General features: G+C 37.5%; 1 protein-coding gene across 1 annotated transcript; it reads left to right on the top strand.

Moving 5' to 3' along the window:
- Positions 1 to 2,186: 2,186 nt before the first annotated feature.
- Positions 2,187 to 13,308, top strand: crlf1b (cytokine receptor-like factor 1b; the record flags this gene model as incomplete). Its single annotated transcript, XM_083888215.1, has 7 exons — positions 2,187 to 2,244; positions 5,287 to 5,565; positions 7,000 to 7,129; positions 7,315 to 7,487; positions 11,221 to 11,378; positions 11,754 to 11,922; positions 13,067 to 13,308. The coding sequence occupies 7 exons, from the start codon at positions 2,187 to 2,189 to the stop codon at positions 13,306 to 13,308; spliced, it is 1,209 nt and encodes a 402-aa protein (XP_083744341.1).
- Between the last annotated feature and the right edge of the window lie 1,889 nt (positions 13,309 to 15,197).

Raw genomic sequence — 15,197 nt, 5'->3', positions numbered from 1 at the left:
CTTTTTTGTAAGTTCTTCCACAGTTTGTTGATCTGTACGTCCGTCTCTCCTCAAACTGGACTTCAAAAAAATGTATATCAGGGAAAAAAATAGTCTGAAAATGTCTTTCAGCTGCTTCACCCATGTTGTGGTTAGTTTCCCTGTTCTTTGTTTGCTGTATAGTTTCCATCATTTTTCCCCCAAAACCTTTTCAATACTCTAAAAACATAATTGTGCGACTAACTCCAACTTCTCCCACAACAAGAGGGAGACGGCGCCGTGCGTTTGACAGGTTGATTGACATCAGTTTTTTTACAGTAATTCGGATGTATACATTTACTTTTAGAAAAGGATCAGTCTAGATTATAACCGATTAAAATGCAGGACATTGTCTCAATATGTGGGACAAGGGAAGCAGATTGTGTGAGGTCCTGGACAAAGTGTAAGTGCAAATACTTTACTGTTAGTGTACTTAAGTACAAAATTCACATATATGTACTTTACTTTGTCATTTGTATTTCTAGCAACTTTTACTTTTACTCCACTACATTCCCTCTCACTATCTTTGTTACTTAATACCAAATAAAATCAGAAGAAGAAGAGTTGGTATTACACTGCAAAAAGAAAAAGTTGAGAAAACTCAAAATTTCAAGGTCAATAAATTTTTGAGTTTACAGCCCAAGTTGTGCCAACTCAAAATTATGTTTTCAAACAGTTTGGCTAACTAATCTTGTTCAGATAACAATAGTAGATAATAAAGTATAAAATTACATTTTTGAAATCAAGTTTGAATTTACAGCCCAACAAAATATCTTTTTTTTAAAGTTCCATCAACTAATATTATTGTGTTAGACAACTTGTAATTTAGATAATGTAAAAAAAATTATTAAAAAAAATACAATTTTGAATTTTGAGTTGGCACAACTCAAAATTAGTTGATAAAATTAGGTTATGGAAGTCTTTTGTTGGGCTGTACACTCAAAAATTAATTGCTATAAGTTGCCTTGAAATTTTGAGTTTTCTCAACTTTTCCTTTATTTACAGTGTATAAGATCTGTATACACTGTAAAAAGAAAACTCAAAATTTCAAGGCAACTTGCTGCCATCAATTTTTGAGTTTACAGCCCAACAAAAGTTTGCGAGTTTTTAAAAAAAGTTCCACCAACTACTATTATTTTTTGTTAGACAACACAAAGAGTTGTGCCAACTCAAAATTCAAATTTTTTTTTTACATTATCTGAGCAAGATTAGTTAGGCAAACTATTTGAAAATAGAATTTTTAATTTGCACAACTCTAACTTAAAAGTTTGTCTAACAAAATAATATTAGCTGATGGAACTTTTAAAAAAAAACCTGCAGTTATTTGTTAGGCTATAAACTCAAAAAATTATTGCATCAAGTTGCCTTGAAATTTTGAGTTTTCTCAACTTTTTTACAGTGTATTTATATAGAGCTTTTCTAGTCTTGATGAGTTGCTTTACATCATAGTTTTGCCTTCTTTCATACCCATTCACACGCTACAACATGGGGTTACATGTCTTGCTCAAGGACACACAGACTAGCAGAGTCAGGAATTGAACCCACAACCTTCCAGTTGAAAGTCTTTTAAAACTTAAGTATTTAAGTAATGTATATCAGAAAATTACTTTAGATACTTAAGTACAGTTAATGTCATATACTTTAAGACTTTTACTTAAGTAATATTATAAAAAGTGACTTCAGCTTCTGTCAAAGTCATTTTCTGGTGAAGATACTCGACACTTATGGATAATTCATATCTTATTATTAAAACCTTGTAAATATTACACACTGGACCTTTAAAGGCTGCACGTTGCTTATTGTATTACACGCATACCTGTGTGTAATACAATAATGTGTGTGTGTGTGTGTGTGTGTGTGTGTGTGTGTGTGTGTGTGTGTGTGTGTGTGTGTGTGTGTGGGAGGGGGCAGACTGAAGCGCAATAATGACTTGGGACTGTGCGCAAACAGAGGAGGTGGAGCAGCGTGAAGCGGAGCGGTGTCACAATGGAGTTTAAAGGAACCGAACCTGGTGCTTTCTCTCTCCACTGCCACTGATTTCACTCAGGAGTCACTCTTTTTTCCTGCGATCAGCCGCTGCGGTTCCTCCTCCTCCTCCTAAACTTTACTCCCGTGTCTCCACGGCGCGTCTGTGGACAGTGAGAGAAGGAAAAGCAGCAGAAAGAGTCATGTTCTCCTTCATGTTCCTGCTCCTCCTTGTTCCACATGTGCTCTTCTCCTCGACGCGTAAGTACCAAACTTTGACAGATCTGCTGTGGTTCACCTCAGGAGGTGCAGAGCGCGTGTCCAACTGTGAGCAGGGCTCACTGCTTTTAATCACTTCTTTAACTTAATCAAAACCAGATGAGTCATTTCTCCTTCCCCAGGTGTCTTCAGCTCACCCACAACAATTATTATAATTAACGAACCATACAAAGCTGTCATGGTTGATCCAGCATCAACAATCCTCTGTCATAGAAGCAATATTAACTTAAAATCACATGATAAAATAGATTTGAACACGTTTTTTTTACTCAGATAAATTACAATGAATGTAAAAGGAGAAAAATTGTGTTAATTAATAAAGTCAGTTGTGCTTTTTTTATATATATATATATATATATATATATATATATATAATTTGAAAATATTAAGTGTCTACATAACTGATGAAAACATCATCAAATGTCCCTCTGAAATGAATCCAGGTGCATTTTAATGTGAGCGTATTCATCAATACTAATGGTGACTAATTATAGAGAGAAAGATGCTTATTTGACATATTGATGATGAGGAGGAAGCTGACAAGATAATCTGTCACTCACTCAACATCCATCAGCTCTGCTGCATGAAGGGAAATGTAAGAGCGATAATCTGAACGGCAGAGATTTATCATCGTGACACTGAGCAAGTAGAGCTGCTTCATGTAAACTACATTTATTTATATTAATGTTTGGAACAAAGTGTTGATGCTGGTGATGCATCTGTATTTTATTCACATAAATTCCTCGGTGAAATAACAGAAACTGACAAATAACATATTGACTAACTTTGTCTATATTCAAAACACAGTTATAAAGTGCTTTAAAGGACACATCAATTAAAACAGAATAGAATCAAGATGCTTTTTTACTTAAAAAAAAAAAGAATTCAACATAAAATAAGTGTACAAATGTATGTGAAGAAATAGTGCAGTAAATGGAAGAATGAATGACCCATAGGATCAGGTTAGGATCAAATTATAACATAAACAGATAATTAAAAAATAAGCAGAAGATCAAAATCATGTTAAAAAACATTGCACCACAGAAGCATTAAAATGATTTGAACTGTCAATTTCACACCTTGAGTCCTGGAAGTTGTGTTTTTATAATGATTTGAAATAATCATAAGATATATAAGTTAAATAAGATATTTCTTAAATATGATAATGATCTCATAATAAAACCCTCAAATAAGAGATGGTATTTTCATGAAGTAAACTTGAAGGTTTTACACAGCTTTAGTGATGTGGAACATTCTTCCACGATCAAATTCTACTTTTCCACTTTTACCACAATCACAATATCACATGTCACTAAATCCAGTGAGGATAAAACAGAAAAGACAGTAGCAGCAGCAGCAAAGTTAATGACCGTCTCCACACTGACCCGTATATCTCTGCACAAGAACCTCAGCGACACACACACACACACACACACACACACAGTTTTTGTCATGCACATCAATCACACAGGTAAACTTTAAACCTAAGAAGGGTCGCAGGATGGAAAAGCATTCAAGGTTTTTTACGGACAATCCAGGGTGACCTTTCTGAGGCTCCATAAATCCATTTCATTACAGGGTCATAAATATGTACTGAGGTGGTGCACTGTTATTGCTGCTGCTGCTCGACTACTTAGTATTTTGTTACTTTGTTGTTTTTGTTGTTGTTAGTATTTCATCTAAAGATCTGCCAGAAATGTGTTAAATTCTTCAATCAAAGGTGTAGTTTGAAAGAGGAGACATTAATGTAACATGAGGAGATTTAGCTGAGTATATAACAGAGGAAATACACAGCTAAAAATACAAATTAGATTTATCTGAAGAAACATTTAAATACATTGTTTAAATTATGTGTTGTAATCATGTAAAGAAAAGAAAATGAGTGATAGAAAGATATATCTACAGCATGGACATCGACACAGCATGCAAAAAAAACAACTCACAAAGCAACTAATGTTTTCAATTTAACTAAGATGTTACATTACAGAATAAAGGTAGTTTGAGTATTCCAGAGTTTGGTGTATAAAATGATTTCTGGCTGCAGTTATTATTGTTGGATGGAAGGAGAAGGAGAAGGAGAGCGAGAGAAACAGATCCAGTGAGTGTTGGAGGGGAGTTATTGTTGTGGATTAATGTGGATTAGATTATATAGTTGTGGAAATAGTGTGTGGAGTGTGAAAATACACTGAGATAGGAAGGTGTCTATGGATTCACATAAAGCCATTGAATAATCACCTGATTCTTTTAAAGATTTTGATTTGTTGTCAACAACAAAAACTATCAGCATAAAAATAAGAATAAAACACAAACACTAAGAAATTAAAGGGGAGGAAACCACTACTCTTAGGGGATGCAATAGGATGGATAAAATAAAAAGACACTATTTTAGCAGCAGTACTTTATTAAGTCACACAAATGCAAACAAATGCATAGATTAAAACAAACAATTACAAATTCAGCAAGTTAATTTAAAATCCACATGGACTTGGATGCATCAAAAATAGCAAAAATAGACACACATCTTAGCCTGGAAAAGCTACTAAATGCTTACTATTGGCTGTAATAAATATTTGCTTTATTTTATAATAAACTAAACAATCTGTTTTGAAAATATGGGAATTTATAAACAATGGAGTTGTATTGTTATTAATAATGACCAGTCTTATTAATGAAGCATACAGCGCTTTAGGATAAAATATTATTTTTATTATTATTATTATTATTATTATTATTATTATTATTATTAATAATAATAATAACAACAATAATAACAATAATAACAATAATAATAATAATAAGTATCAGTATGTAGTTTTTGCAAGGCCTTATTATTTAATATTTCCCTCGGTCTGCACAGGAGTGCTAATGATTTTGAAATCCTTTTTTTTTGTTGTTATTTGCTATCATTTAAAGTTCAATATCATTTACTGTTACAATTGTTGAACAGAAGTATCTAAATTATCTCTAACTGATCATGTGAAGAAAAATATCCAACCTGTTTGTCTTTGTGTGTCCATCCCTCAGACGTGGCAGTGGTCTCCCCTCAGGATCCAGTCCTGCGTATCGGCTCCAGCCTGACGATCACGTGCTCGCTGAGTCCAGAGCTCGGCGTCCACGCCGGCACGCTGTACTGGACGCTGAACGGCCTGCGTCTGTCCAGCAGCTCCTACAGCGTGGCGTCCTCCAACACCCTGAGTGTCACCCTTCACAACCTGAACGGCTCTCGGCAGAAGTCCGGAGACAACCTGGTGTGTCACGCAGCAGATGGACACGTCCTGGGTGGTTCTTGTCTCTACGTGGGCAGTAAGTGGAGGCTTTGTGTTTTTCCTTTTTCTTTTTAACAGTGCAGACAGTTGTGAACGGCTGGAGTTAGTATGATTAGATAAAATAAAATGACAATCAAATCAGGTCCTTGTATTATAACAATAAAAATGACAAGGATGCTCGAAAGAGAGGGTTTTCCACAGTTTGAGACCATAAAAAAATCTCTTGTGAGACACTTTAGGAATTTTTTAAACGCAAGGATCTGAGGATTTCTGTTTGGACATATAAAGAGAGGCGGTCACTGATGTATTAGGTGCTAAATTATTTCAGGCTTTAAAATGATAAAGGAACTTTAAAATCAATTCTGAAAGACAGGTAGCCAACACAGTGATGTGAGCAATTTAAACTGCAATATCATTTAATTAATGTCATGCTTCTGGTAAGTTTATGCTGTGTTATAGAAAACAAGACATCATCAAAATATTAAATACAGTATTAATTAAATACTGTACCCAAATGCAAGGATGAGAGCTTGAAGATCTGAACTGCTTTAACATGTAATTACATTTTTCAAAGTGGCATAATATAACAACAATAGAAAATTGGCGATTTTGCTAATTGCATTGTTTTAAATTGCTGTTTTGATTTGAAAAGGATAAATCACTAAGCCCTGATGAAGAGAGCTTGCTATAAATCATGTTTCAGCGTTTAATCATCTTTCTTACTCGTTATTCGTTTTTACTCAACCAGCGGCTACTGATGGAACTCGTGGATGAGTCGAGGACCTTGACTCAAGGTCACTGTGACCTAACTAACCTGTGAATATTTGTATTTAAAGAAGAATCCTCTCAAATCTGGCTCAAATGTTCACCTTGACTGACGGATTAACTGTAGGTCAAAGGGTGAGCTCACAAATCATGTGTTTGGCATCTTGATCTTAAAATTCCTCCCAAGTCAAAATGTGCATATTATAAGAGTGTGCGGGAAAAGACGCACAACCACTGCACAGTATACTCCGTTTTATCTTATCTGTTTGTGTGTGGCGTTTTATGACTAATCCACATTCATTTTATTGTAGTTTTGATTGCTTTATTGTCCATGTAAGTGTAAATGGACTCATACATGATGGAGGTGGTTTATATAAATAAATAAATATATATATATATATATATATATACACACACACATGTTAATGTTTTATTGCTGTTGTGTGGTGATGCACCACCATTTGTTTTAAATGAACAAATGAAGCTTGACTGAAAAATCACAAATCAAATCGCTACATCATAAAAATGCCAATTAAAATGTTTTCCCCACATGGTTCAGCTTCAGTTTTGACTTGAAAATGTAGCTTCTTGCTGTTTTTCACTCTCTCTCGCAATCAACATCATTCTGTGCTACGATTCAAAGTTGTATTCAAATTATCTTCTGTTGCTGTTTTACAATCTCCCGTCGTTCTTTTTCCCCCACCAGCGCCTCCAGAAAAACCATTCAATTTATCGTGTTGGTCTCGCAACGCCAAGGACTTGAGCTGCAAGTGGAGCCCGGGCAGCCGCGGTGAAACCCACATCCGAACGAAATACTCGCTCAAGTACAAACTGAGGTGAGCGTCCCAGACCTGCTGCAGCTCACAGGTGATCACTCAGGGAGAGTGTGTGACACACGTACAGTTACACTCAGCGGCTGCAGACTGTTGCTTTTACTTGTGGACATTAAAAATAGCAGAGACACATACTGTGATTCAGTTATGTTGTCATCTATATAGTTATTCTGTTTGCTTTGGTTCAGGTGGTACGGCAGAGAGAAGGAGTGTGAAAATTACAGCACGGGTAAGCAGCGTTACTCCTGCTACATCCCCCGCAACCTCGCCCTCTTCACCCCGTATGAGATCTGGGTTGAAGCGACCAATCAGCTGGGCTCGACGTCCTCTGACATCACCACCCTGGACATCCTGGATGTAGGTGAGTAAGACTGATAGTGTAGTGCAGTGCATAATCTTTTTCATGCTACATCCTTCAAACAAGCTCTGTCAAGCAGTGCTATTAGACCTGACTGAGGGAGAATTTGTGTGTATACAGCAGCAGTGCAGAGGCTGTCAAACTGTTTCTAAAAGTTTTCGCGAGGGCCTCTTTGTCTTTTCAAACTCTCTTTACTAGAGTAAAGTTGCTCGACATAAAGCAAATAACTTGTTTTACGCAGTGCGGGAATGTCGCCGGGGCGACACAAGATCTAGAGTGATTATGGTGAAGGGAAAGCAGGAAGAGAAGAAAAGTGTGTGTGTGTTTGCTGTCCACAATCACTGACTGTTGTCGTCGTCAAAATAAAATAACAAAAGTTGTTGTTGTGTCCTGGAGGAAGAATAACAAAATTAAAGACACATCAATAACAGCAATCAGTTCCTCTTCATTAACTCTTGTTGAACTGTAACCACAGATAACTATTTACATAATGCAACCGTGACGGTTTATTATGAGTTGTGGGGGGGAAAGAATCGCATGGATGGCTTTAATAACCTGTGTGTGTTGCATTCTAAACAGAAACACAAGTACAAACACATCAGGTTCTACTTATTATCACTTAATTTTAATCGTTACACATCTATTTATTGAATATTTACACCATATTTTCAATAAAGCAATAGCAAAAACGCAAATTTTACTCTTTGTTTCCCTAAAAGAATTTTAAATAACCATGTCAGTTGACGTCACTAATCCCAGCCCGAGCCCCACAATTATTTCTGGATTTTTGTTTTGGTCCTGTAGGGTCGGGTGTCCATGCTCTCGTCATCTGACAATGGTTTGAATCCAGCGGACATTTGTTTGTATTTAAAAGTTGCGCATTACAGCTTTAACTCTTGGAGGTTAATCAACAGAACTATTTCCCTTTTTCTTTTGTATACGTCCCTCGTCTTCCCTTCCCTCTCCTCTCCTCCCTGCCTGCAGATCTCCTGCATATGGCTACCACACATCTCCAGGGAGAGGGGATTTATTTTTATGGTGGACTCTCTCCAGCTCGATGCTTAACTGCGTTATAGGTTCAGGCTGTGACTCTTCAAGTTTGTTTTCGTTGGAAAGAGTTTTTCAAAAAATACAACGGTTGCCTTTCAGGTGATTTTCTCGATGGTTTCTCAATGAAAGTGAATGTTTGTGATGTTCATTTATAACTCAGTGTTGATTTTGTGACTGAGCATCTTCTCTCCCTCCATCCATCCTCAGTACACACTGACAAACCAATAACCTGAGTCTGATGATCTGCCTCAATACACATAATAAACTTTTAGAATATTTGTTACGACTTGGCTTTTCTGCTCTACCTCAAGTTTAATGTAGTCGAAGAAATAAAGTACATCAGCTTGCACATCGGCTAAAAGTAACAAACAGAAAACACTTTTACAAGACTAGTTCCTTCCTTTGTCTCCCTTCTTTTATCTTCACCTCGATCTTTGTCTCTCCTTCAAAGCACTTAATTTGTTTGCACACTTGAATGTAGTGGGTTCAGTTTTATTTCTCCACAGAGTACAGAGACGAAAGAAAGACTCATCAAAACCAACAAAGTTTTTTTATTAATATATAAAAATGAAAACACTTTAGGAGCCTCTCTACAAGAAATAACAAAAATATAGATAGATAAAAGAAAATACTATGTAATAGACTCTTATATATATACATATATGTGTATATATACATATATATATACAAATGTATATACATATGTATACATATGTATATACATATATATATGTATATATATATATGTGTGTATATATATATATATATATATATATATATATATATATATATATATATATATACATATATATATATATAAACCCCCTTTTTATTTTATGTGCTCTGGAAAAGCGCAAACATCACAAACGCCCAAAGAACATGCTTATGTAGTTGTGTAGTTAGTGACATATACGACACATTGTTACCATAAATTGTAAACAGAAACAACTGAGATAAGCCATACCTGTTGACGTGTGAATAAATATGTGAAGCTGCTGCGTCACGGGAGCCAGTGTCTTCAACAGGTGACGAAACCTTGTGTTCTCAACAACAGAATAAGGCCGTAGATCCTTGGCTATGAAAGCTGCCACAGATTGGTTACTCTCTTCGCTTTCTCTGAGTTGGGTGGCAGAGTTAGCAGCTTGGTCTGCTGTCCCTTTGGCAGCCGCTAACGTTGACGTTGGCCTCTCCGGGTGAAAACAGGATATGACGTCGTCTTTGGCGCGCGCCCGGCACATACGGCGACTATAAACCTAGCTTAACGGGGTTTGACATCTTTCTCCCAACTCTGTTTCTTCTCCTCGTTCACTTGTTGTTTGTTTACATTCGCGACGCCATCAACATGGCCGCCACGTCCCAGAATGCAACGCGGTGGCCGAGGTATTTTTTTTATTTTTGTGTGAAACACTTTACACACCGCGTGTGTCTTGTCCAGTTCGTGCCATAAAGTAAGTGTCTAAAAAATGCAAAATGTGTACAGGCATTGCATTTTTAATCACCTTTTCCTGAGCTATGTCGCACAACGAATGAGGTGACGTCAGTCAGATGAGACGCATTTACCGTAATTACTATGAAGCGCGGGAAAGAGTAGACAATAGAGAACAGAGAGTGGTTTGAAACAGTGCAGGACCGAAAATCATCAAGTTACGATAGTAGGTTAAAATCGATTATGGCAGGGGTCTCAAACTCAAATGACCTGGAGGCCAATGCGCATCTATTGTGGTCAAGAGGGGGCCGGCCTGTGGGAAAAAAGCCAACTGTTCACAATATTGCATCATGATATCACATGTATACTTAATAATACTATTTATGATGCAAAATGAATGTATTATTATCAAAAACAGACATTTATTTTAAATTACATTAAGAATAGTGTGGACAACTGTAATTAAAATTCGTACCAGCAGCCGTTTCAGCCACGGCCATTCGTGGCTCGGGCCCTAACAAGTGTATTTATATATGTAACTGAATGTTGTATATGACACATTTAATAATGGGATAATTATGACCAAATGTCTTATTATTACTGTTATAAAAACATTGCTAGCAAACATATTCTGTCACCTTGCTGGCAGCTGTGCCTCAGCTACACACTGTTTAAAAGACGCTGATCATGGGCCATGTTTTCATTATAACATCATATTAAGTGGGGGGCCGCATGTGGCCCCCGGGCCGCCAGTTTGAGACCCCTGGATTATGGTGTGTCCCTTGCATCAATGCATAATCGTCCATATACGCATCCCGATGCATCGAACAAACGATTAATTTTCAACACCCCTAATATACACACAGTTTGAGTCAGGATTCAGGACCTATCACCTACACAAAGTTAAAAAGCTAGATTTAGGGGATATAATCTTTTAGGGGGATTCAAAGTTTTACACAAAGCTTTAGTATTTGTTTTATTTTTGTAAGTATTTTGGGGGGAAATCAACTTTTTCTTTCGTTCAAGATACTGAACTCCTACTCTCAATAATGCAGTTTCATTAAAATGTGTATTCGACCCTCAATGCACTAAATGCTTACAGTCACTTTGTAATGGGTTTTTTTTCAGAGGCACTAGTTTTTTTTCTGTAATAATCTTTTAGAGACAGTTTCCTGATTATGGTTTAGACAGAGGTCTCTCTGCATACATCTGTACATCTGCTGGAATCTAACCTTCTAACACTTGTCCTCGTGCGTCCAGTGACCACAGACCCTCCTGCCAACGTCCAGGTCAGTCGCGTCGGGGACCTGGAAGACCAGCTGACAGTCCGCTGGGCGAGCCCCCCCGAGCTCAAGGACATCCTGTTTCAGGCCAAGTATCAGATCCGCTACAGGCTGGAGGACAGCACTGAATGGAAGGTAGGACAAACACAGAGATACTGAAACGCACTCAAAGCTGCACACGTATAAACAGGACACTGCATTCTTTGATTCATTTGGACAGTCTAAACAATGTCTAACCCTAACTTTAAACTAACCACAGTTCAAAATTAGCCCTACGTTTAACCAGTTCCTACGAAATGAGGTTCTGACTCATTAGGACCAGGTTTTGGTCTCCATGAGATCCTAAAGAGGTAACTAATTCAATCACACACACATACTGAGATACTGCAGTGAAGCCACTTTTATCCAAAGTGTGATGATTTACGGGGATAAAAAGTTGCAGCAGATCCCTTTTTCCATTTTTTTGTGGTGTATTTTGACTCTGTGCCGTTTTGTGTGCGTCTCATGCAGGTGGTGGACGATGTTGGGAACCAGACCTCATGTCGGCTGGCAGGTCTCCAACCTGGAACAGTCTATTTTGTCCAGGTTAGGTGCAACCCAGTGGGCATCTATGGTTCGAGGAAGGCCGGCATCTGGAGTGACTGGAGTCACCCGACTGCAGCCTCAACTCCGAGCACTGGTACACACTAAAACATGGCTGTACAATGATAAAAATAGCAACGTGTTTAGAACAATACTACATAAAACAGGCTTTACTTTGTAGACAGCCCAGACACAGTTCACCAAATGTTTAAATGTATAATCATAGTCTTTCCTTCCCTTTGCTGTCTCACATTTTAAACTGCCTTTAAATGTGACCCAAATGTCTGCGATGCCCACAAATCTTGACCATTTTTTCCCCCAGTTCTCAAAAAAATCCACCTTTATCTGCCAATTTAAGTCAGGATAACAATGTCCCCTATCCCTGATTCAACATCCTGGACAAGCAGATGTAAACCGCATGTGACGCAGTCGAGAGCAAACATCACATACCTTGATATAGATCTCCCAGTAGAGGATGAGAAGGAACTGCAGAGAGAGCCAGGGGGACCTCTGATAGATTTTTGTTGTTGGCTTCAAAGATTGATCAAGTTAAAAAGCTGGTTGTCTGTTAGAGGCACACACAGGACCTATAAAGCCTGAGTGGAAGCAGGTTTGTGAGCAGCAGGAGGAGATAATGAGTTACATAGGTTATGTGGTATTTACTCTCCAGAGGGAGGAAGTTGTTATCGGAGCTCTGTTGTTTGCCATAAAGAGCTGATCATGGCAGTCTTATGACTTTCAGTAGCCGGGTTTCCACAGGCACTACATCACCTCCACTGTTTGAGACGTTAAAGTGAGAAAACATCTCCACCGTCCACTGTACATAATTGTTTTGTGGGAAATTAAACAACATTAATCTTCATAAAAGCTTACACTGAGATTCCTCCAAGCTACACAAGCAGATGAGTTCTCTCAGATCTGTCAATATGTGAGTGTTGAAAAGCAATTTCGTCCCTGATAATAGGAAAAAATTAATTTCCCTTTTTTTTAAATGAAAATCCACAAAGAAACGTTTCTCACCGTTTTGACATTTTATTATCTTAAGAGGTGTTTGGTTAATAAAACAAGTCTTCAGGCATGTTTGCCACTATATAAGGCTGACAAATATGTGAACTAAATGTGATCGACAATCCATTTCTGAGACGTGCTGTTTTACAAAGATTATAAAGATTTATTCAGTTTTTCACTAGCACTTGTCCTCACTATAACCCTTTTCTTTATCTCTCTCTCTCGGCTCCCAGAGCGTTTGCAGAGCGGCTCCTGCGACTCGAAGCCCAGCGAGCAGAACTCCACCCTGCGGCGGGAGCTCAAGCAGTTCTTCGGCTGGGTCCGGAAGCACGCGTACGGCTGCAGCGGCATGTCAATCAAACTGTACGACCAGTGGAGGGTGTGGCTGCAGAAATCGCACAAAACGCGCAACCAGGTAGGTAAGCGGAATCTCCACTTTCTAAATACACACAGTAAAAGTTCAAGTTTGTACTGAAGAGAAATGTTGTTTCATCTTTTGAGAATAAAGTTGTAATATTATGATTCTTTTTTTTAATCATTATCTAATGTATTATTATTAGTAGTAGTAGTAGTAGTATTATATTATTCTGTGATACTGTCTTCCAAACAACTCTTGCACAATCTTTTGCTAAATATAACTGAATTGAATTGAATTGAAATGTATTTATTCAAACAAACAGCAAGAATATATACAACCAACAGTAACAGAAACAGACAAGTTCGAAAGTGAGTAGGAAGAAGTATAGACTTATTTAATCCTACCCCCAAAATGTAACATATTGTTATCAAAATAAATAAGTCAATAAATAAATAAAATGTACCTATGTATAAACATACACATATATACACATGTTTATATATATATATATATATATATATATATATGTACATATATATATACACATGTAATTGCATTCATATATAGACCTATATAGATATATATATCTTCAAAGCATTCCAAAATTATACATACATATAATGTGGCGCTAATGAGCTAAAAAATATTTGTTTATTTTTTAATCCCCAATCAAAATGTAACTCATCTTGACGCAGGTTTGCATCTGATCATCTGAGATTTTTAGCGTGAATAACAATTACCACTTTATTCTGCAAAGATCACGACAAGTTTGGCCCTAATGCTCCGTCGTGGCACGACTGTAACACATGCAGACCAGGTGAAAGCACGCTCTGGTTTGTCTGTTTGGAGAAACTGCTGGAGAAACGATGATGGTGACCACCTATGTACATCAAGGCCCCCCGGGGCCTAAAATAAGCTTTGAAAACCAGATTATTTTGTTATTTTAGAGCAATTACACACTTGTAAAACCCTACATAAACATACATAAATCTGGACTCAATATGGAGCTCACTTTGTCTGCGCTTCATCATCAAAGACTCCTCCCATTGCTGGGAATAATTGGCATAAGGCATGCGATGAAAACATTATATTTGACATGGAATATTTAATATCCTTACAGGTGTAATTAAATTACACTAATGTTATACTATTTGTTATACTTGGTATTTTCTAATTTTATGTGGGTGAGCTCTGTAATGTCATTGTTTTCTCTTCTTTTATTAACAGCAACAATAAAGCTCGACTGTACATTCAATTTCTGCCAACGAGCAGTGGTAAATGTTACTCGCTGGACCGTTAAACAGCCGCCGCTGCGCTCACGACCTCCGCCGAACCTCTGACAGAGCCCTTTGTTATGCCATGTGGTCAGCATTTTTACAAACACGAGCAGGGCTGACTTCTCTCAGGCTGATTGTCTTTGTGATCAGGTAAAAAAAAAAAAATGTGCGGTTTCAAATTTACTGGCTCAAGTGATCGAGGCAGAAAAGTGGATACGCCGTTAAGTCGCGAGACTCTGATTGTATTACGTATTTTTAACAATGTATACGTCTGATCTTAAGCTGATGACCACAACAAAGAGAGACGAACACGCAAATGTAATTAACAGCCCACTGTGATGGGTTCCGTTTGTGTTTTGTTCCCCTCTTGGCACCAAGAAACCCCCTTTCACGAAAATAACTCGGGCCAAATGGCACACAGAGCCTTGGCATCTCCTCTGTGTTTATGTGACTGCAAGGAGTTCAGAGCCCTCAGCCTCTTCCTCTGCTGTTCACTCGCTGAACTCTCACTTCACCTGACTCGGTCTCTGAATATTGTTGTTTTTTGGGTTGAATAATGTGCTTGTTCTCAAAGTGTGACAGCTTCCCACTGATTAGAGATGATGAGAAAAGTGTCAGGGGAGTGGGAAAGAGAGGATGGGGAGAAAAATGTGGAATCCAGACACAGAGCAATTATCTTGATTACTGTAAATTACCCAATTTTCTGCTTTTGTATTTTCAGATTCTTCA

This window comes from Microchirus variegatus (genome assembly GCF_963457635.1).
Source record: "Microchirus variegatus genome assembly, chromosome: 4".
Taxonomy (NCBI): domain Eukaryota; kingdom Metazoa; phylum Chordata; class Actinopteri; order Pleuronectiformes; family Soleidae; genus Microchirus; species Microchirus variegatus.
The sequence above is the reverse complement of the archived record's forward strand: the minus strand, read 5'-3'. Positions and strand labels throughout refer to the sequence as shown.